Source organism: Haemaphysalis longicornis, unplaced genomic scaffold, assembly GCF_048455015.1.
Source record: "Haemaphysalis longicornis isolate Haplotype H1 unplaced genomic scaffold, Haemaphysalis longicornis Haplotype H1 scaffold_5, whole genome shotgun sequence".
NCBI lineage: Eukaryota > Metazoa > Arthropoda > Arachnida > Ixodida > Ixodidae > Haemaphysalis > Haemaphysalis longicornis.
The window spans coordinates 152,342,938-152,366,218 of record NW_027526385.1 but is presented as its reverse complement, the minus strand read 5'-3'; the positions used below and the strand labels follow the sequence as shown (position 1 = coordinate 152,366,218).

At 46.4% G+C, this 23,281-nt stretch overlaps 1 protein-coding gene across 1 annotated transcript in view; it reads right to left on the bottom strand.

Moving 5' to 3' along the window:
- Positions 1-23,281, bottom strand: part of LOC144139942 (uncharacterized) — a 50,121-nt gene that overhangs the window by 18,627 nt on the left and 8,213 nt on the right. The window contains exons 2-4 of the mRNA XM_077672167.1: positions 16,892-17,029; positions 5,951-6,185; positions 1,140-1,296 (exon numbers count right to left, since the gene is read on the bottom strand). Coding sequence (XP_077528293.1) covers positions 1,140-1,296; positions 5,951-6,177 — 384 coding nt within the window. The 5' untranslated portion in view covers positions 6,178-6,185; positions 16,892-17,029. The remainder of the gene's footprint in view (positions 1-1,139; positions 1,297-5,950; positions 6,186-16,891; positions 17,030-23,281) is intronic.

Sequence of the window (23,281 nt, the reverse complement as noted above, 5' to 3'; positions counted from 1 at the left end):
GATAGCTGCAGGAAGTGTCAAGCTCTAAGAAGGAAGGAAGGAAGCAAACTTTATTTTCCCAAGTACCCTTAGTCCAGGGCGCCGTCTTGGGAAGCTGCGTCCATGGCTTCCTCCGCTCTGGACGACAGCAGGAACTGTGTCGCTGCACTTGGGTAAGCCAGACTTGCCTCCCAAAGCTCTAAGCGGAACACTGTGCGCCCTAACATTCCATTGTGTAGCGAATGGATGAAGGAACAAGTCATGTCTGTTCACAGCACTCCTGCGGCGAATCACAGTATTGTTTACCTTTCTGTCGAAACTCGCCGGTGGCATTAATTTTTTATTCTCGAGGAAATGGTGTGTCGTAGTATCTTTCACATGGTCGATGGGGTGGCATCCAGTTAGACAAGCAAGAGTGCCTCGAGTTGTCTCGACAGCAGTTAATCTTCTATTTACAGGGACACTCCTCGTGTATCGTTTGCATCACGTCGTTTCATTGCGGGCCAAATAATGAAGTTTACTATTCTTGTGGAACTTATGTTATGCTTTTCTTGGTTCATTTGAGGCAGAAGTTAAGGCCAGAAGCTTTCTTGTGGTGTACCCTGCTTCGCGCTATCGCTAATTACTGACACCTACCAACTGGCCGACTTCAAACATTACCACAAAAGTAAAGCCTTAGGAGGCTAGTAAAGAATTCGTCATTTTGCCGTGTGCTTTCCTAATATCTCAATCAATGTTCTTCTACTATGTTCTTTTCATACGCCACATGCTCTTCCCACCAGCACCGCTGTGGTACTGATTTGAACAATGCTGGTAAGACGTGCTCAAGTGAAAACGAGTCGCGCTTGAACAGAGAATGACGATAGAGGGTTTACGTGATGAAAATATAAGATCACGTGTGTGTCATATCCCTTTCACTACCATTGGTATAAGTACAGTCTGCAGCACATATATTAAGCGTAATGTATCTGAACAAGGCATACATTGGCCTATCATCATCGTTGTTCAACTAGAACCAGCAAAGAACCTTTGTGAGCTTGTGAGCAATTCATAAAAGGCATAAAATGTGCCACAACCAGCTATGGTTGACGCTCAGGGTGACTTCACAAATCGTATTTGGAGTTTATTGTTACGGTATCATGACCACAAATATCCCGCACCTTAAGGTTGTTGAGAGCGGCCATCACGGCGGCACTGTCCGACCTGTACTGGTCCAGCGTCAGAAATCCGTAGTGGAAGACGTTATGGTTCCACAATTCGACGATTCGATCCTTGCCCTTTGGGTCTTCTAGGTCGGTCGCGAAATCCCTGTGGTTGCTGCGAGGTGGTACAATCGTTAGCAACCAAAGACATCTCCGATGTACAAAGATCAAATCTTTTCATCTTAAGCGTTAGTACTAATCTCTCTTTCCTAACCCTTGCAATGCTTTTATCGGCAAGAACACAGTGCACATTTATTCAAAACAAAAACTTCACTTTCTTTTGTACACCAGCAGAACCGCATGCCACAGCCGTAAGAAGCAGAGGTCCCTTCTTTGCATACTTTTAACAGCGGTAAGGTTTAGGCCGAGCACTATGCGTCCGTCGCCCCAAACATCCTCAAAGTGTTAGGGAAAGTGGCGAGGACGCAAGGAGCCCAGGAGCTGGTATTGGGAGTGCGTGCCTTAAAAAAAGTGCCGCTAGGGAGATCCCGGGAATCAGAACCGCGACATTTAGGCCGTGAAACCGGCAACCTAATCACTGGGATACTCCAAAGCCCCGAGGGGTCTGGAGTTAGCAGCGGCGCGGAACAGTAACATGTGCAGCCAAATGGGAAACAAAACGCTTAGTGCGGTCGGAATCGAACTTGGGTCCCTCGCGTTATGAAGCAGCCATCTATCTGATTGAATTGTAATTCGATTTGGGGAGATAGCCTTTACTTTGGGTTCGCAGCTCGCGTTGGCTTTGGGCTTTGCCGCTGGTTCCTGGGCGTGATAACGCGGTGCACTTTGGGAGAGATGGGAAAGGCTGCGGAGAAAACGATCCGGGCCGGCCACTGATGGAAAATTTTGAGCCGCAAGTTCGGCAATAAATGTAAGCTGCAACAGCCGGGTCTCCGACGAAGGGTGATGGACCGCCACCTTTGCTGATTTTCCAGCATTGTACCGCCAGTACAAGCTGCGCCATTTTTATTTCTTTCTCACAGCTTTCCCGTCCGGAAACACATCTTCGCGTTCGTGGCCAAAGAAATTTCAGCAGTGTTAAGCACAGTCTTAGATGTTAAGGCATTTTCACGCGAAGCTTTTTGGGCTCTTCTCTGGATATCCCGAGGTGGAGAGCGGCGCTGCTGTTGCTGCGCTTTCCTGCTGGGTGAGTCGAGGGTGTTACTGGCCCCTGTTACGAATCGGCCAAACGCCGCCGTATTTTCCCGCATCAGCCACCACGTGGGAATCGACCACGTACGCCCGCGTGTCGGTGAATCGTACTTTCGTGTCTCGATATGCCGGGTCAGTCACCTCGCTTTGCAACGCGCCTCCGGCAGCTGACAGCGGCACGCCCAGACATGCTTCACGACGTTCGCCACACCCTTCAGGCACCTGCGCGTCGGTGAGTCACGCCCCGACATACCCGGCTCAGACGTTTCGCTATCGGCACGATCAACCTTTAGATAGCGCGACCCCGGCACCTTTCAAGGACACTCTCTCCCCCTTTCTCGGACGCCATGTGGGACGAAGCCATGGGTGACTCACGAACTATGGAAAGAGCGTGTGGATGTTTGTGATGTTCATGGCGTGTTACTCTTGGGGGCCTTTTTTGGGTATAAATAGAAACAGCACAAACGCTGAAAATCATTCCGGTCGGAGCAGCGAATCCATGCGGTCGCTCTGCACGTGTCCTGTATTGTAACCTCGCCCGTTAGGGCATTGTATGTTTCTGTGGCTTCGGCTCACCTCTCGCTATGAAGTAAACAGCTACGTTATCCTACTGCTCTGGACTTCTTCACGGCTGCAACAGCGGCTGGCCGCTCGCACCATACACACTACCCATCGTATGTTGGAGACCACGGAGAAAGGATCGGGTGCCCCCGCCCGGTCGCAACACCCCCGCGTATCGCGTCCACGCTGCTGGAACGGCACCTTGAGGGAGGAGGGAGGGCGCCGAGGGAAGTTGCAGGACACAATGGTGTCCTCCACGTACCGCACACTATGGGAAAGCGGGAAAGCGGCTCTAGAAAGAACGTCCGGAGAAGGTACAGTTTATGTGTATGTCACGTTCTTTGCGCTTTAAAGGCGTCTTCGCTAGGGAGAGTAAAACTTTGAACCATGGTCCTCACCTATGGCATTTCTCGACGCATTCACCACCGCTTACCGTTCTAAAAATCAGCAATTCCTGCAAGTACAATAACAATATAAGAAAATGCTGCGCGGACGTTCATAATAACGAAACTATACCTTTAATAAAGCTTCCCGTTCCGTCGATGCCCACATATGCGCGTCATCCGCCATTCTATCAGCGGAGTTGTTGTACGAACCGTAAGTACGGTGTTGTATGAAAAAAATTCCAAGAAAATGCATAGCGCTAGTTAGCACGTGCCTCGCGACGGCAGCTGCGTCCCCGGCTCACTCAGTCGCTTTAGCAAAAAAAAAAAAAAAAAAGAAGCCCCAGCACTATCGTCAAGCCCTACCGCGCATGTCCGATCCTTTTCGAGAGGAACACGACGATATCGACGCATATGATGGCTACTACTACTAGCCCAGTGCAAAGAAACAACGGAACATGTAAATAAACAATTTCAAACTTGTACAAATGCGTCGTGATGTGTTCTTCAGTGTTCGCGAATAAAGAAGCCCTGCAGCTTCGCTATAGTTCAAGCCTTGCACGACTTAGTTCAAGGTTCGCCAGTTGAGCTGGTGAAAATCTACAACGCTGAGGACAACATTGCATCCACCATTCTTCGTGCATATGACTGTGATTGCTGGTACTGAAACTGTGGAAAGAAACAATGATACTGAAAATTTGCTATATGCCCGGCAATGCTCACCTACAAAAGCTTCGCCATTCAAAGCTTGCCCGTGAATACGAGCTTCCCTGAACTTTTTTTCTTGAAACCGTATATCCGATTCCTATTTTTGTTAATTTGTGGACGATTCTTTTAAACAAATAAGGGGAATGTACACGACGCTACATAGTCAATACCCTGAAGGATGCCTTTTTATTTATTTTTGCCGCGCACAGCTCCAGTGGACGTCACTCAACTCCCTGTGTTATAGGCGGTAGAGAGGCATGTTGCCTTCGCTTTGTGTGGACTTCTAAACTGTAAAAACGTATTATTGGGTCTAATAGGACGTCTTGACTTCAAGACAAATATATGTTTTGAAGAAAATGAAATTCGGTAGCTCTTAACAACCTCCTCCTCACGCAACTACAATGGTGACATTATGTAGATATGCAGTTGCGTTTTGTGCTTCCTCACTCCTCAAAATTTGTATGTTCATATATTTAATGAACTTTCATAACATAACCTTCCATACTAATTACTTTTCATTAGGTCTTTATTTGCTATTGATCTATATGCATTTTTCTATTTATTTAAGAACATTATTATCCATTTTCTTCCTTATTAGCACCTGATTACAACTCTATTATGTCCAAGATTATATTAGCACCTCGCAAGAAAATAACGTTTGAGTGCGCAGCACTTTGGCGCCCGCTACTGTGGTTTGGAGTCGTCGCCAGCCTCGTAACCGAGCGAACGATGAAAACACGGAAGACGAAGAAAATGGAGACAAGGAAAATGGAGGCGAAAAATGAACGGGAGGGCGGTTTCCCGAGGTGGTGCGAGAGGCTCCTCCGAAAGTGTGAGGGAAACGGCAGTATTCCGATCCCGCGCCAGACACGTGTGGAAAAACCACCGTTGGTGTCTCTTGGCGCCCAAGAAAAGAAACCAAAAGCCAGGCATCCATGAAAATAAGCGTGTTGTTCTTTCAAGTTCACACCAAGCACAGAAAACCCAGCGCATGCTCCGTACTGCACGCTCATCGATCCTTTTGGTCCTCCGTCGTTATCCTCGATGCTAGGTTCATCCGAGCCACGTGACCTTTGCACGGCATGTTCAAACACGATTTACAACCACATTCTTTGCGGCGCCGACGCGTTGCTGGATAAACGGCAGAGTAGCGCTCACCGCCGTGCGTTTGCTGATCACGCGACAACTTTCTTAGACACAGCAGCTATGCGTCTTGAACGGAGGCTGCCGTTCATGCTGTGCACAAATTTTGCATTAGGGAGTGTTGCAATCGTCCACCACATTTGGTAAAAATCGTGATTAGCGGAAAAGGGTAAACGATTTCCGCGCTAAAGCCTTTGTTAGACGCCTTTTGGAAGCCGAAATTATCGGTGGGCTATGATCATTACAATAGGGTCACACAAGAATAAAATAAGAACAAGAGTAATATTCGGACCAATAGGATTGATACTACGACGGCGACTGTGGTGTGGTTGAAAAAATTAAATTTTGTCTCGGGGCTTTTTTTACCACTCACTGTGTCCACTCGATTAATTACATGGTTCTCTAGTTCTGGCGTTCCAAAAATGTGGCACGACACATCGGCCTTTGTGTGAGCCGTTCATGCCCCTTCATGTTCATTCGCATATTTGGAATATCATCTTACACCCGCAACTTCGCTTATGATCAAATGTACTCTCTGCTGAAGAAACAAAGTGAACAGAAAATCACAATACCTACGAGCATCCTCGTCTCATTACGTGCCTCCACACCTAAGTACCTACCTCACGCTCTCCCCTAAATTCCTACCTGAGATGTGGACGTAGGCATTAGCTGCAGCACTTATTTTCGTTTGCCTCCTAGTCTAACTCTTACAACGACATCGCTATCGCTTGGAATTTTGTACCTGCTACCATATCGCGAACACGAGTACTCGTCGTATCACCGAAGAACTTGTACGAGCTAGAAGCTCGTAATCGCCCTCACTTGATGTCCACAGCGCAGCCGTAGTCGGTTAACACCGAGGTGGACGCGGCGTCCATGAAACTCTTCAGCCTTGGACTGGGGACATCGTCTATCAGGGTGTCGGGCTTGGTTTGGCCAGCGTAGAGTGACTCGTAGAAGACGAAGTCGCAGAGGCCGTCCGTCGGAAGCGCCAGGGGGTCGTCGGGACCGGACGCACTGACGGTGCAGATTAGCGTTGTGTCGCTCATTGTTGACCCTATATACGAGAGAACGAGGAAGTGTTCTCAATAACCAGAAGCAGTAGTACTCTGTTGCACGCTAGTTGACCCTTTATTTGCGAAACTCTGCACTGCGTACAAAGCAACAGTGGAACACCCACAAGGCACATGACAGGTAATTATAGCCGCCATAGAGGCTTCTTTCTTAAGGAGGTCCTGAAGACAAAATACAACCTTGTTCAATTCAAACGAACTAGCCCCTGGTAACTCACTAAGCTTCATTGCAGTCACCAAAAACGTTTTTACAAAAAGCGCGACATAAATAAAAAATTTCAAATTTCCCGCTGCGAAAAAGGCAGCACGTGCACAATACCGAAAGCACACGTTTGCACTCAAGTGGAACTGTCCAACCGAGCAGAGGGACCCCACGGCAATCACCAAGTCATTTTTCTTTCCTGTGGCCTTGATAGGCGGCTGCAGTTGCACTAACCAAATGCTGTAACATTGCAATGACCCCGCCACATAGTGGCTACGGAGTGGTCACTGATTCCCCTGTTTTCTTTGATATCTGGAGTAATTGTTGAACATTTGTGATGAAATTTGTAATATTGCTATAGGGACGAAGCACTTTCTTGATGTGCCACACTGGTATTTTGTTCCCATGGCTTCTTTGAAATGCTCAGTGATCGGCCACCTCTTGGCCAATCCGTATACGGCATGCTCAAGAAGGCAGTTTTATATTTTCCAAACCAGCCTTCCCAATACTGTGTAAAGCCTCCCCTTTTTGCCATTGCTTGTTCGATTTCGACAGCATTCTAGAAATTCCAATGAGCTCTTCTACCTCCTGTGCCCTACAACAGCATACAGCCGCCATAAAACCTCGAAAATATTTACGTTTGTAAAAGACAAGATACAGCCAAGTGTTTAAGATTTCCGCATCTGAGATTGGTTTGGGTTTCGCACCATGTAACATTAAGTGAACTATGATTTTGGTCTGCGCTGACAGCGTACAAGCACGCACGTACGCACACACGCACGCACGCAACACATTGGGACGGTAGTTCGGGCAGTTGCACTGCTGGAAGCCTGCCCATGACTTGCCTTTGTCACGGGACGGTTTCGGCTACTCGTCGGCTGTCATGGTTTTAGCCATGGAGCCCAGCCAAGTGTGCAGCTAGAAAATGTGGAAGCCATCGGGGAAATCTTCCGCAGTAGTCGAATTTCCCAGCTGTGATCGCGGCCTCAAGGTGTTGGGTGAATCGTCCCGCGACTCTCACGAGCCAAAACGTCACGAAGACTGTCCATGAGCGCAGCCTCTCGCAATGCACCGCTTTGAGCGCTTCGCTGCGCTGCGCTGGATCGACATTCTACTACGAAAAATTTTGTTCCGACAACATCGTCAAGGGCAACTGCGACCGTAACAGAAGGCTGTCTGCAAGCGTGCCATGGAAAATTGGTGTACGCTGGACTATAGTAGCGCACACCAATCAGCCTCTGCACGCTTGTGCTAACGGATGCCACCTGTTGGGTTTGCGCATAGCGTTTGTGTCGTCTCGATGAAACGACGAAATGGTTCGGAACTGTTTTGATAGGCTTGCTATCGGCTCAAACATTGCGTTTAAATCCGATTTCCATCGTCTCAAACCTTGGGATTTACTTGAACATTGAATCAAATCGGTGGTTCCCAGATTTCGCTACCGAGTTTCCCAAGTTTTCCCTACCGCACATCAGCTTTGCCACGGAGTAAAATATCAAATATCGGGTTACTTAAAGTACACCCAATGGCTTTCACCGCATCGTCGGCGCCCCCGGAGACGCGCCACTCGGCTATACCGCAAACCCATCCTTCCTTCTAGTGACAAGTGCAGAAGCGCGGCTTCGGTAAGCATTGCATCTGTCTGGTGGCACTGCAGGCCTGTATAATGCATGTTCGCGCAGCCGAAGTTAAGGAGTGGCTTTCAGCCAGCCGCTTCACCTTCGATGGTATTTCCAACTCTCGTAATCCGTATGAAAATGGATTCGTTGATGCTCATGATAAGGCTGGGCCAGCCAGCGGCTCAAAGCCGTTGTATAGACCCGTTTGCAGTCCATGTAGACATTCAAAAATGCCGCCAAACAGCTCCGGAACACGCGAACATTACCTTAGGTGACGGGCGCCACTCAGAACAGCACTTTGAAAAGCTTTATGTGCCATTTTTGACGACAAAGTAGTCCCCGAAATTTGGCATGATTTCTAGCCATGCGATAAGTGTCCATGCCCCGCGAATTCCGAAATTATTTGCATGATTTCCGCAAAAATCCACTCCGGCAATCACAGAGAAGCCCTGGCCCCATGGAAGCCCGCTGCGAGAAACGCGTTCTTGAAGGCTGGCAATGTCGAGTTACGTCACACCGTCCAATTTGGCTGCGCCCAGGCAGCCGCTCTCAAGACCGCCTGGCTATAATACATTGAGTGCACGGGGTGAGGGATATGGCCGCCCCTTCTCGTGCTAACCTCGCCCGCCTCAATTACAGTGTTTCCAACCAATTTTGTCGGCGACGCCCCACACCGAGCATAAAAAGCCCTACTTCTCCCTACACAATAGTGTTGGTGGCCGAACAACCCGCCATACGCGAACACATGACTATTCTGCAACGCATACCAATTTAGTTGTAATTTTTATTCGTGTTTATATCAGTTCTTTTGGTATTATTATTTGTTGTGTTTCAACATGAAAGCGTTTTATGCCGGGGTGCAACGAGGCCTCAACGACGTAATATCTGTCGCAGAAATGATATCGCCAGAAAACGTTCCATTCAAGCGGCTGCGCTAGTATTCGAGTCCACGATCACTCTTGCCGGGACGGGATGTGTTATGGCAACTGGGCTATGAGCTCACAGCTCTATGTCACTACGAACTGACATTATATATTCTTCCCTATAGCATTCTCCACTATGATGGTGCTGCCGTCTAGGAGACGTGAAGCGAATTACTGTGCCATCACGCTAATGAGTGCCAATAGTTGGTGCCTCTATTGCGCAGCGTGTAGTTTCATAATCTTCGGTGTTTATCATTGTTGATACGCCACCTATGCTGCGGGTGTGATGTCTCCGTGAACGGTCTAGGAACAACTTACTCCTCTACAGTGCCCGCGTATAAGAGAATTGTTGCATTAAGGCAGAAAGGCAACGACGCAGACTGGCGAATGTCTCTCCTCACTGCTTTGGTGCAGGGTAATTCCATGCCAAACGCCCCAGCCGTAAAATCGACCATCACGGATTTGCTTAGTAAAAATTGTGGGTCATCCTCGCATGGCCCACAATGCTCCCTGAAAGTGTTTTTGCCCAAAAAAAATTTCGTTCTGTTTCTAGCGGCCCTTTTATCTCCAGGGTTTCAAGCAAACTTACGTCTGTGAAAAAATTTATGAAAAAGTAAATTCTCTTACAATGGCCATTATTCTTTTGTGAACATCATGTTGAGGCCCTGGGCTGCTGTATGCCGAATTTTTCAAATATGTTTCCTTTTCTTTGCTGTGATTACGCCATGCAGAAAATACGCGATGTCGAGCATTTTCCAACATTTTTAGCAAACACAAGCACATTCTCTCAGCCAATGAAGCATTTGTACCTGTATCTCAGCATTGTGTGAAATTGGTAAAAGCTATATTTACACTGAAAAAAGGTGAAGTATGCGAGAAAACGTTTGTCAAACTTGAAAAAATCTCCTTTCTGGCCCATATTCACTTGGAATTGCGCATTGTTGTGCTCGTAGTAAAAATATCAAATACAAGCCATTCACTAGTACAAATTATCACAGTTTATTTCAGAAAGTTTAATCAGAACAGTTTTTGTTTTGGCAGAGAAAAAAAATTTTCAATTTGCAAAGCGACACTACCTCGCCCCGTTGTTCCACAGAGCGTCTTCTCTGCACGGCTTGCACCTGCCTGCATGAAAGGGCCGCGAGCCAGCGGGTTTGCGCTACAAGAATACCCTTCTCCGCCATTGTAGTTCGTAGCGTCCGTACAGGAAAAAGGAATAATTCGCGTGTTAGTGGGAAAACTACAACATACAGCTAACGGTGGTACGCCCATTCTATGAGCGCGGGTAACTCGACGGCTGGCTGGACATGGACGTGCATTTAAAGAAGCAGGGTATGTTATACGCGGTATCTTTTAAGTATGCCGGAAATTACGAAATTAACAGCGGTTGAGTCATCAAGTTAAGCGGATTTATTTGTATGCGTTAGCGGGAATTGCATAACCCGATGCTTTAAATGCACATCTGATGTGCAGCCGCTGAGTTACCCGTAGTCATGGAATGGGCGCACCACCGCTAGCTCCACGTTGTACTTTTCCTACTAACACGCGAATTATTCCTTTTTCCTGCCCTGACGCTACAAATACCATTGCGGCGAAAGTTATTCTTGTAGCGCAAACCCACTGGCTGGCGCCTCTTAAAGGAGCCATGAAGAGAAAATGCAAGTTGGTTTTATTCGAAAGATTTCGTGTTTTATAGTGCCCCCAGCGCTTGTCCGGATACAAACGGTGCTTTATTCACTGAGAAATTAAACAACTTAGGTTAAAATTTTGATTTTCCCGCTCAATCGTGCGTTTTCGTGGTCCCAAGTGACATCACGGGAACCGACCGCTCTGCAGCCTAGAGTACCTTCATTCACGCATCCGCCGTACAGGGTAGAGACACGTAACGCTGGCGCCGCCATGTTCGGTTGTTCGCTCGCCGCCGAAGCAAGTCATTGTGTCAAAACCGCGCTAAAATTATCGCCGCAACGCGGTTTACTGAAGATACTGAAGAATTTTGAATCATATTGTCTGTTTCGCGTTGCTAGGTCTCGTGGGAAACGAAAAGAATAACGCGTTGAGCCCGTTGGCCCAATTGCGGCGGCACGGGACCGTTCAAAGGTTGTCTCCACCCTGTACAGCGGTGTTGGTTTGTTCCCGCGTTTCTTTACGTTCCGTAACCTAGATGGCGCCACCATACCGTGGCAAGCGTTTGGTTTGTTTTTGCCCGCATTTAAACCTGGCTTGTTTTTGTTCTGGGAGAAAATATTCGTTCCCTGAAACAGTGCTCGCTCGACAAATGGGGTCACGTAAGACACCGTTGCTTTCGTCAATCGGCCAGTGTCGTCTGAGACAACCCCAAGCCCCATAGTGCTGTGCAGCTAAACCAAAGCATGCTGTGCGCAGTACGAACAGCAGAACGCATCAGTACTTCTATGTTTACATGTGCTTTCGTAACTTCCACTGTTTGTCCCATCATTCCTATTACTTTGTAAAGAATGTGCCCTAAATTTAAGCGCAAATCGCTCGTTCGTCTAGTTTGTAAGGTCTACCTAATTTGCGTCTGCTTCTGCCAGCCTCCGCCAATCGCAGAGCTAAGCCCATGTGACATCACAGGTTCTGTTGCGGGAAATGAGCTGGTGGGTCGCATGACCATTCCCGTTTTTCCTAATTATGTAGCTTATTTGAGCGAAGTTTACGTTAAAAGTGGTGTCAGTATGATTCTAACGAGACAATCTTTTGAATGAACCAAACTTGTGTTTTCTCTTCATGGCTCCTTTAAAGGCCGGCAGGTGGATGCCGCGCAGAGAAGACGCTCTGTGGAAAGGGGTGAGGTAGTGTCGCTGTACAAATTGAAAAATGTTTTTCTCTGCTAAAACAAAAACTGTTTTGATTAAACTTTTTGAAATAAACTGCGATCATTTGTACTAGTGAATGGGTCGCGTTTGATATTTTTACTACGAGCACAACAATGCGCAATTTCAAGGTGAATATGGGCCATAAGGGACATTTTCCCAAGTTTGACAAACGTTTTCTCGCACATTTAATCTTTTTTCAGTATGAATATAGTTTTTACCAATTTTCCACAATGCTGAGATACAGGTACAAATGCTTCATTGGCTGAGAGAATGTGCTTGTGTTTGCTAAAAATGTATGATAATGCTCGATATCGTGTATTTTCTGAATGACGTAATCACAGCAAATAAAAGGAAAAATATTTTAAAATTCGGCATACAGCAGCCCAGGGCCTCGACATGATGTTCACAAAAAAATGGTGGCCTTTGTAAGAAAATTTACTTTTTAATGAATTTTTTCACAGACGTAAGTTTGCTTGAAACCCTGGAGATAAAAGGGCCGCTAGAAAAAGAACAAATTTTTGGGGGACAAAAACACTTTCAGGGAGCATTGTGGGCCATGCGAGGATGACCCAAAATTTTTACTGAGCAAATCTGTGATGGCCGATTCTACGGCTGGGCAACGAGAGACGCGCCAGAGGGAAGCGGAGCGCGTTCACGCATCATGGTCTAAGCTACGGTCTCCGCCTCTCGTGTTCCAAGCATTGAGCTCGTCGCAACGCAAATGTCCACCATTCACGCCGCAGAGCAGGACCGAAGTGGTCGAACCTTTGCCGAGGCGACCCGTCTACAGGACGTCGCTCGCAAAGCACACCCAAAAGACTGCTGCCGACCCGCAAATTATGCTCTTTTCGCTGTAGCAGACCGTGTGTTCACCGAGCGATCCGCTAACAACCCGTTTTGTTGGTTCAAACGGTTTGAAAGCGACTGGGGTTTCAATCGGATTTGCGGAATGCTCCGGAGTGTGTAATCCAGTCTCTAATGTTGATGCGTCTAACGTTGCCATACCGGCGAAGTATATATCGCGATGTGCGAGTTCATTTCTATAGACAAACAACATTGATCTGCAGCGGTGAAGGCACATTTCACTTTCTTGCTTTACTGATTCCTAAGCAAAAGGGGTCGACCACTTTTTTTCTATTCTTATACAACGTCGCTGTATACGTATTGCTTTTAATGTAATGTGGGTGGCCAAATCATAGTAGAACGGAAAAACGTTTTAGTCTCCCGAGCTAAAGCTTTCTGTCTGCTTCTTGAAGAGCTTTTGGACTTCCGTTCTGCCGTTGTTTTTGCCGTTCCCACACAGGCACCTTGAAGGGCTTACGGACCGATGTGTTGGAAGCTGTTTCACCTATCACCCCTCTATGCATGTGCACGTACGGAAGATGCAGGCTGGGGGGGGGGGGGGGCGGGGGGCAGGCTTCACGCGCTCACCAATTCTCAACCGCACCGATTGAAGGGTTGCACAAGACCGCTGCAACGATGGGTTAAATGAAACTACCACAAGAAACAAATCACGTGGAACGTAGCCCCTGAGGCGATTGTCGCAATCATCCGAGTTTCATTTCATTATTATGGTTACATGGTTCATAATTTCAAAGATTCATGATTACGAAGTTATAAATACTGGAGAATTGCCGTCTCCTGTCGATACGTGACTTCTAGGGGAAAAAACGGACAAACCCGTGCATATCCTCCCAGTAAAAGCATCCCTTGCAGAGTTTTCTTCCGCTGGTAAACTAGGAGTTATGCCCAATAGATATTACGAGCACATGTATTTTATTTAGCTCACTCCTTGCACTACGCCCAGCTTTACTGGTCATCCTTCTGCGCAGAGTAGCGTGGCACAACTTTTTGTGGTGGGAGCTACAATGGCCGCATTCTCGCCGTTTTGCAGTGGCCGGTGGCCGCATCGTGAGCTGAGCGATTGCCTAGCAACTTCCGCAGCTGGCAGCGCCGCACACCGCGCCATCTGGCATGACGTCAGAGGAGCATCCGGTGAAACCACGTTGCGACAACAGAGGAAGAGGCGGCGTTGCATCGTATAAATAGAAGGAACGGCTCGGTGTGATTCGTTGTCAGATATGGTAAATGGGTCGGATAGATTGAAAAAAGCCAGGTTCCGTCTTCGGAACGAAATCAAGAAGAGGCAGCGAGCCGAGTAGAGAGACGAAGGACACACCGCACGCCTCATAAAGCGTCGTTGCCGTACCGAGAACCAAGCTAAACAGAAATATTAACCGTACCTCTCGCTACGCACACAGTCATAACTGAGTTAAGCTACAGCCAATTTTTATTCATTGGTCTCCCGAATCCCAACCTTTATTTACTTCTGTCTCATGTCAAGGATGGGCAGATACGAATACCGCGACGCCATCAGAGCAGCCGTCAACCGATTGATATGAGGTTTCGCATTATTACAACCAATGTTAGTCGGTAAATCTTTATCGATAGTCACTCCGTCATCCATGCTTATTCCTTGCACTGGAGGCCTTGGTGGAAGCAGTGCGGCTTTTGTTTACAACTGACAGCTTCCGCAGCACTCTGCAAGAGGCTGCACGACACTGCCCTAATCTGCACCAGTTCTGATAAAAAATACGGCGTCTAGTCAACGCTTTATTCTTAATTACGACTTCTTTACTTTTGTACGCATTCCGCTCGCGCTCTGTCTTTCCGTGACGAGTGTGATTTGTGGTCGCTGTATGTCTGTGGATCGAGCGATAGAAATGCAGTCCAGCAACCATAGTTTGTTTACAACCCGTTAGAGTTAAGACGAAGGAGTAATTTCATACCTTCATTAAACAATAAATCGTCCTATGCCTGGCGAAAAAACGGCCCCACGACGAGAGAAAAAATTCAAAAAACGCCCTACATGCCGGGCGAAAACCCTACAGTTGGCAACACTGCTCAAGTAGTTCATGTCAGCTTGTGAGCTCGCAACGTGCTATTACTCCTCCAAATTCGTGCTAGGCAAGATAGTGTAGGTGATTTAGAAATTGTTGCGACGTAGTTTTCTCCTCCTCAGCTGGAATAATAAGCGGTGGCGAGAATTCTGGTTTACGGTATTTGATGTTGATTGCGCCTACTCGATGGCAGCATTTACATCATTGTTTCATTTTGAAAGCTGTACGCCAGGTGTGTACAACTACTTTAAAATTTAAATTGTATTGTCAGGGGTTAATTTAAGCCGTCCGAGATAATTTCAGGAGTAAACGACGAGTATCGGGCAAAAACACTTTGTTTGGTTTTCTCTGAGACCTATTCGTCAGATGTCGCTACAAAAACAATTTGTTTCATTTGCTGTCAGACGTATACGTCAGATGTCGCTACTTGCATTCTGGTGGCCTGTAAGCGAGATTACGGAAACCGCGAGCTGTGGGATAAAACATGTTTTTCCGTTCGACCTACGGAAGGGATCCGGTACATGTTCGCGCATGCGCAGTGGCGTTACAGCCACAAAGGTAACGACACGCTAACATGCTAGCGTGGTGAGCTAGATATGTATAGGGCGACAACTCTACACTCCTTAAAATTGCCCAAACGGATCAATTTTTTAGCGACATGACAAGAATGTCTATGCAATTTACACTGGACTGTAGTGGTTTGGGCTACAACAACAAGATGTCGCCCGGAGCACATAATACACCCCTGCCGGCACCCTCCGTTGCTTTGGGCTGCTTTTGGTTGCTTCTAAGCTGCTTCAGTACAGCTCGTTTGTTATATGTGGAAATAAAGTGCCGCTTTTTCTGCACCCACACGCCTCTAGTTGAAGCCCAAGAAAGTAGTTGTGCGATTACCTAACTTTCTTTCTATTTCCTCCCACCACGTTCTTACCACCGCTGCCGTAGCGCACATGATAAATACAGTGGAGGTTCATTTATTTGGATGTGCTAGGACAGCTTCTGCGCATTTTTCTCTAACCACAAACCCCCGTAGGAGCCCGTGTTGTTCGTTATGTTTACCCACCTCCCTTTTCTCCCCCTGCCACCCATCAAGCTTCGTCCACTCTGGCAACTCACATGTTGAATACGGTAGATATTTCTTCAAAATAGTTTAGTGTTCCCCGCGTTCGCAAAGCTAGCACGTCGTCCACTGGATCAAAACGCGGTGTTTTGTGTAGCCACAAGCCTTCCTTAGTAACGACAACACCACGATGAATTGTTACAAGTAACGAATACCTCAGTATTGGTTATAACCCACTGGTATTAAGACCTGCCTGGGAACCCACCAGAACTGCCCCTGGTACCAACGTTACAAGGATTCTAGTAACGTTGGCTGGTACTTTATATAAAGAAAACATTTTCTGAGTACTCCCCTGAACGGCTACACATTAAACGCCTCTGCATAATTAAGGATTCAACCGATGGCTAATACGGTGAGAGAATTGAAATTTTCTTTTTCTGGTGAAGGGGAAACTCGCCCTTTCATTACATCTTCACAGAATGTTTCTGCCGTGGTACTCCTTTATAAGCATTTTTTTGGTCGTATATAAGTTTCTTTTACCGGAATAGAGACCTTCAATGTGAAAGCGCTTAACAAAGCTCCGAAAATCTCAAGAAGAGGAAATACCATATACTGTCCTGGACCGTGTATGTGTTTGCAATTCTCGAAGCCGACATTTCGGCAGAACCTCTAGGCTTTCGCTTCCACAAAATCACTCGCAGTTATTAGGACGTTACGGTTATCGAAGTTGTGGTCAACAATCTTCCGCCTACGATTTCATACAACCATCAGGGATGTATAGCTCTATCCAATATGCAATGTTGGCGCTGTCCCGTAATATGCCGCATTCGCCCCCTAGGCCATTGCCTGCCATCCGTGTCTGCTAATTGAATGTTCAACTCACGTAAGCGTGCAAGATATAATTTATCAGTCTTATTACGGCACCAGCGGAAACATAACTACTCCCGTCGTACTGTTCCCCACTTACTGCAGTTCCTTGTGGCTATGCTCCAGCTCACAGTCAGCCCAACAAGCAGCTAGCTAGGGGTAATAGGTCGGGAGGTTGCCCAAGAATTCGTTCAATTAAAGGGAAAGCAATGGAGATATATTTAGTCTCCCCAAAAGGTATTTATATACCTCTGGCGCCAGGAATGCCGCAAATTCACTCACTAGGTTTCCTTTTGGACGAGGGTTCTGGCGTAATTGGAGGAGTCGAATCTGAGGGTGTTCCACTTCCAATAGCAGCGGAAGGAATCCTAAGCCTGTACGTCTCGTCGCGATAGATAGTTGCGTCGTCGTGTCCGCCACCTGCACAGTAATGACCTTGTTAAACTACACGGAACAATTCATCAACAAACCTAATAATATCTACACAAAGCGCAAACAGTGGATTATCCGCGGTGAGTAACCATACGAAAATTAGGCAGTTGGTCAACCATAGCGTTGTCCCGGGAGGAAGAGGGTTACAAAGAACTAACAGTAGAGAGCAGAGCATATCACATACAATCAGCGTCATCTGGCTACCAGGTTCGACATCTTCGTTCATGCTCTTGTCTTGCAGACATTTCAGAATGCGGCCTGCCATTAGATCGAATGCCTGCTCATTCGAGCGAAGCTCTTTGTATCTATAGCTCTGCATATGAACCCCACTGGCGAGCTCAGCAAAAAGCAAGTTGCGGGCCGAACTTTCGCTTATAATATGGAAGGAAAAACCCTAAGGAGAGTACCAGACGTCACTTTAGGAGAAGCCAGTTTCGGCATGTTACCACGTCCACTGAACCAAGGCAGCCTTATTGACTTAACAAAGTACCCGCTCCAAATCTCTTCTCCCGCGTAATTACCCGTGCCATGTCGCCAGATTTAGGAGCCGTAGGAGTAGGAAATTAGGGAACACTCTCTGTGGACGTCGTTAAATCACATAACTTTCTCCACATTTCCTGCAGTTCATTACGAAAGCTAGGGCCCTCTCGTGAGCATTTTTTTTCTTCTATGGCATCTGCCCCCGTTTTGATTCGGGCGATAAGGTGGGCTATTTCTTCCCTATTGGGTAAAAACTCTTATTCATGCTGCCATATTGATGCAAGCTTATTAGGAAAGGAATGAGACGCAGAGCGCGAGATGAGGGTTTGTTCATTTTTTCTCTCAACCAGAAATTAAAATCGCTTTAATGAAAAGAATACCTTTCACGGATGCATGCAACGGAACGACGAATCTCTTCACGGCCCCTGCATCTCAATCCTCAAATACATAAATATGAAACTTCGCTTCGTTGACCAAGCATTCGATTTTGTATCAGGCTGTATTTTCAATTAAGAGAAATCTTCGCGCGACTGGGCCGTCGTAATCTTCCCGCCAAATAACACCGCCTGCATCTAAGGCCGTGCGTTCCTTTGCTCGTATTTCTTTGAATGCTCCCTCTACCTTGCCGTGCTTTACGTTTGGTTTATTACAGCTTTATTCAGAGACCAGGAAAACATACCATGTCTTATATTATTATTTCAATTAATGCTCGAACTACCGGAACTGCACCATCTGTGTCGCAAGGACATTTTTCGCAGTGAGCCGTGCCGTCAGAGCTGGCCACGACGGAAGACAAAAAAAATTACCCCATCTTCCTGGGGGGAACCATGAGGAGGATGTGATGCAATATGGGGGTTCCGTGTAGGTTCCATTGTGTTGCCGTTACGTTGTTTTATTTATCGGAGCACGAATGTGAACGTAGTGTGAAACCCCTTGTAGAGACAGAGAAATGTAGAGAAATGTAGAGACAACGAAGAGACCGACACCCGCTTAACTGATCGAACACCTCCTGGTTCTCGTCTTTCTTTATTGCGTGCTCACGCTCCTACCCCGCTGCCCTCCCTCTTCGTCCTCTTTGGTTGAGCTGCAAGGCGCGTGGCGCTTCCCGAGACAGCTTTCCCACGGGAAATTCAACATCCTCCTCTATAGTTTTCAGTTCGTCGTTTCCGTTGACGTTCAGCTTCGCGTTACTTCGTTGTATCGGTAGCTTCTTGACGTAGTTTGAATGAGTGAAGGACATAAGGCGCGTTCGTAGCACATGCTCCCGTTTCGCTTTGTAGCGCAGTGGGAAGAGCGCCACGTACCTCCCATTGCGGCCAGAGATTCCTGGGATCGAAACCGGGCACCGCCTAAGTATTTCTTTTCATAGTGGACTGCGCTGACGTCAGGCCAAACGCTGACGGGGCTGAAGAGACGTGCATGCGCAGTAGAGTGGGGGCGGCGGACAACAACAACAAAGGAGGGAGGGACACAGGCCGAGCATGAGATGCTTCCCATCTAAAATTACGCCTGGTTTACTACTTGTACCCGTATAATTGTCACGAGCGAAAGACGAAGGGTACACACCGGCGACCAATCCAGTGCGCTATCGAAGGCGAGACTAAGACCCAATCTCGCCATGTTCTCTCCGTCACTCAGCGACTAAGTTTAACCGAAGCAGCCATGAAACCTTCACCTCCTTACGTGTTTTCTCACAGTGAGGCCACGATCAAGTGCAGCTGCGACGCCTCTCTGCAGCAGATCACATGGTGAGATGTCGCACCTGCACAATTTTGCTGCAGCTGCTCAAGGTCACTCCGACGCAATGAATGGCCTTGCGAGACGTGACGTAGTAGATCCTTCGCTTCAAAAAGCCCTCTCAAATTCTTTGCCTCCATTCCGTTTTGTTTTTGCTTTATTTAAGGTACAACTGGGAACTTGCTTTGGGTGCGTGTGTTTTACTGTGCTTCAAGAGATTCTGTTCCATATCTAAGGTTTTATGCGTGTACTTGCATCATTGTTACTTTTCATTACACAAGGGATTTACTACAATCTTCAAGTGTCTGAAAAGAGGGATATTTAAAAGACGGTGCAAAAACTATACGCAGTAGGGACTTATTTACGAATTGCGAAGAGGCGTTAACTAAACTTCCTCCGAAAAATGATAACTCAAAAACTGACAGAACTATACTAGAACGCCACGCATTCTGGAAGAACGAAAAACATTAGAACTATCGAAGAGCACAGACGACAGTCTAATTGCGCATTTTCTTTCTTCCGTCTTGAACTGTCTCTCGTGCTCAGCGGACCACCCGTTACCACTTGACCAGCCGCCTGAAGAGAAACGCGCGAAGCTTCTTCTCGCCAGCCAACCCCAGAAAGCTTTTCTTCGCCATACGTCTGTACATTCAGCCCTCAAAGCGACTCCTGTAGCACGTATGGCAGCACCCCACCCTGCTTTGGGGCAACAGTTTCCGTTTCCTCGCGCACCGCAATGGCCTTTCCCAGAGCCCTCGTCAGACCCTTTTCCTGGATTCCTGTTTTCAAGTTTTGCATGTTCAGATTGCAAGTTCATTCAGAACGACATGTTCACTGTTTAAATTATGCGCACGATTGGAGAGAATTACATTACACTTACAATACGAGTTGCAGGGTGGCGTAGAGTTTGTTCCTAATATTAAAAATTCATTTTCATGGTACTTTTCTGGCATTTCGCATATCCCAAAAGGGCAAAGGTGTTGCTCGTCTCAACCCTTTAATTGATTATAACCAAGTTTTTTATAACGAGAATATAGAGACTCTTTTAAAATGGATTGCCTGATAGCATGACAGCAATATTAAGTGATGCTGCCCTTTACAGCTGCGGCAAAAAAAATGATCCGCTATGTTATCAATTCGCTGCAAATGTCATCAAAGGCTATCGTCTTCTCATGGCCCTGCCATGTAAATATCTCTCTTATCTTCCTTTCCCATCACTCATTCTGTTCCCCTTTTGTCTCCCTCCTCCGACGAAAAACTCATTGCACAAATTAAAATTGCAACTTCCCGCGAACAACGAGGAAATTTCAAAACTTCGAAGCCAAATTGTCGATTTACAATCTAAACTTCAGTCTTCTGGTGCCTCAGGGGCCGTCACAAGGCTAAGCAATATTTCTAATATCGAGGATAAGATTGACGATCTAGAAAACCGCTCGCGAAGGTCCAACGTCTTATTTTATGGCATCACTGACAGTAATGAAGCAGAGACATGGGATGCTGTTCAAAAGGTTGTAAATGATTTTTGTCAAAACCAGCTTGAACTTACGGTCACATCCATCGCACGAGCACATCGCCTGGGGCGTTTTTCGCCAGATAAAACGCGGCCAATTATTGCCAAATTCTTCGATGATAAAGAGGTAGAGGCGATAATGAGCCGTGGCGGCAAGCTGAAAAATACGTCTTATGGCTTGTCACGTGACTTTTCGAAGCCAGTTCGTGACAAACGGCGAAACTTACTGCAGTTTTCAAAAACAATTAAAAAAGATGGTGACCGTGTGAAGCTCATTTTTGACAGGCTATGCATAAACAACGACGTGTACGTGTGGGACACTATTGCAAATCAAGCGGCACCCGTTCCAAATCCAACCACGGTATGACTGCATTCCCATCTCACTTCCCATTCAACAAAAAATTGCTGTCCATCACCTCAAAAAGTCCGTTCTAGTGGCCTCTCTTTTTTGTACACAAATATCAGAAGCGTTCGGTCAAAAAGCATTCCGCTCTCTTCCCTGGTCGATTCTAGCACTCCATCAATTATTGCGCTTACTGAAACGTGGTTAAACGAGGAAGTTCCCGATAGCAGTATTTTTCTAACCTGGGCTAACTATAGGTTCTTCCGTTGCGATAGAAAACACAGAAAAGGAGGTGGCGTTCTCCTAGCGGTAGCAAATGACGTACTTGCCGTGCCTGTGTATGTTAGTTCTTTTTTGGAATGTGTATGGGTTTCCATAAAGTGTGGTATTCGTGACCTAATTGTTGGCGTTTTTTACCGGCCACCCGATGCGAATACTGATTTTTCAAGTGAATTTACCCGTGTGCTGAACTTAATCTGTTCCCGTTTTCCAAATTCTCTATTGTTAATTCTTGGCGATTTCAACTTTCCTAACATTTCCTGGTCCACTCAATCAGTTACGGATGGCCAAACCGAAGCGCATAACTTTGTTCAGTCTTGTCTCAATTTTTCACTGGTTCAATTAATTAGTCGTCCCACGCGCAGTTCGTCCACATCGGCTAACATTCTCGACTTAGTTTTTACCAACGACCCTGATATTTTGTCTGTCATCACGCATCTCGATGGGCTATCGGACCACGACATCCTTACTGGTATTCTTCATATTTCTCCTATCAAGCGCAAAACTACTAAAAAACAAATAAGATGTTACAATAGGGCTGACTACACAAGCATTAACAATGAACTGTTCTCATTCGCAGATAATTTTTTGGAAGAACACGGATCGCGTTCATTTGAAGATAATTGGGTCATTTTCAAAAACGCACTTACCAATTTAATCAACAGGTTCATCCCAATTATCACCATAAAAACAGAAAACACCGCTCCTTGGTATAACCAGCGACTTCGACGCCTCAATAACAAAAAGAAACGTTTTTATCGCCGCGCCAATAAAAGAGACCACTTTTCCGATAGCTGGCTGCGTTACAAACGATGCGATAAAGAATATCAGTCACTGCTTGCATCAACTCGCCGTCATTTTTTCAAACATGACTTATAATCTATGTTAAAAAATAACCCTCGGAAATTTTGGCGTGTTATCAATCCTCTTAGCAATCCTGACATCATCCTCACTGACAGTAATAATGATGCCATTCCCATGTCTCAGTGTGCACAGGTTTTAAACGACGCCTTCATATCAGTATTTACGTGTGAAGACACCGCCTCATGCCCTAAAGTTAACTGCATTCCAGACATCAGCATGCCTGAAATAATAATCAGTGAAGCTGGAATATTTTCATTGCTCAATCGGCTCAAAATTTCTACTGCCTCGGATCATGCAGGCTTCAATAACAAAATACTCAAACATTTATCAGCCAGCATTTGTCCCATACTGTGTGCTCTTTTTTCCCAATCCTTATCATCAGGTTGCATACCCCATGACTGGCGAATTGCAAAAGTAATTCCAATCTTCAAATCTGGTGAACGCTCTTCTCCCCTAAACTATCGTCCTATATCGTTAACCAGTAACATTTGTAAACTCCTCGAACATATAATACACACACAAATTATCAACTACCTGGATGATCATTACATCATACATAAGTACCAACACAGATTTCGCAGAGGATATTCTTGTGACACACAGCTCGCAGGTTTCATTCATGACATTCATTCATCTCTCGACGATGGATCCCAAGTTGACGCCATTTTTCTTGACTTTTCAAAAGCCTTCGACCGTGTTCCTCATCACAGGCTCCTCACGAAACTTTCTCGGCTTAACATTCACTCTAACATTTTATCATGGGTAAAAGATTTCCTTTCATCACGCCTACAGTTCACGTCTGCTAACACTTGTACCTGTTCTTTCAAACCTGTTACTTCCGGAGTCCCCCAGGGCAGCGTACTAGGACCGCTACTGTTTTTAATCTATATTAACGACTTGCCATCCTCTGTCTCTTCCCGAATAAGAATCTTTGCTGATGACTGTGTGATTTACCGAATAATTTCTTGCGATAATGACCGTGAAGCTTTACAAACTGATATTAACGCTATCAATGCATGGTGCTCAT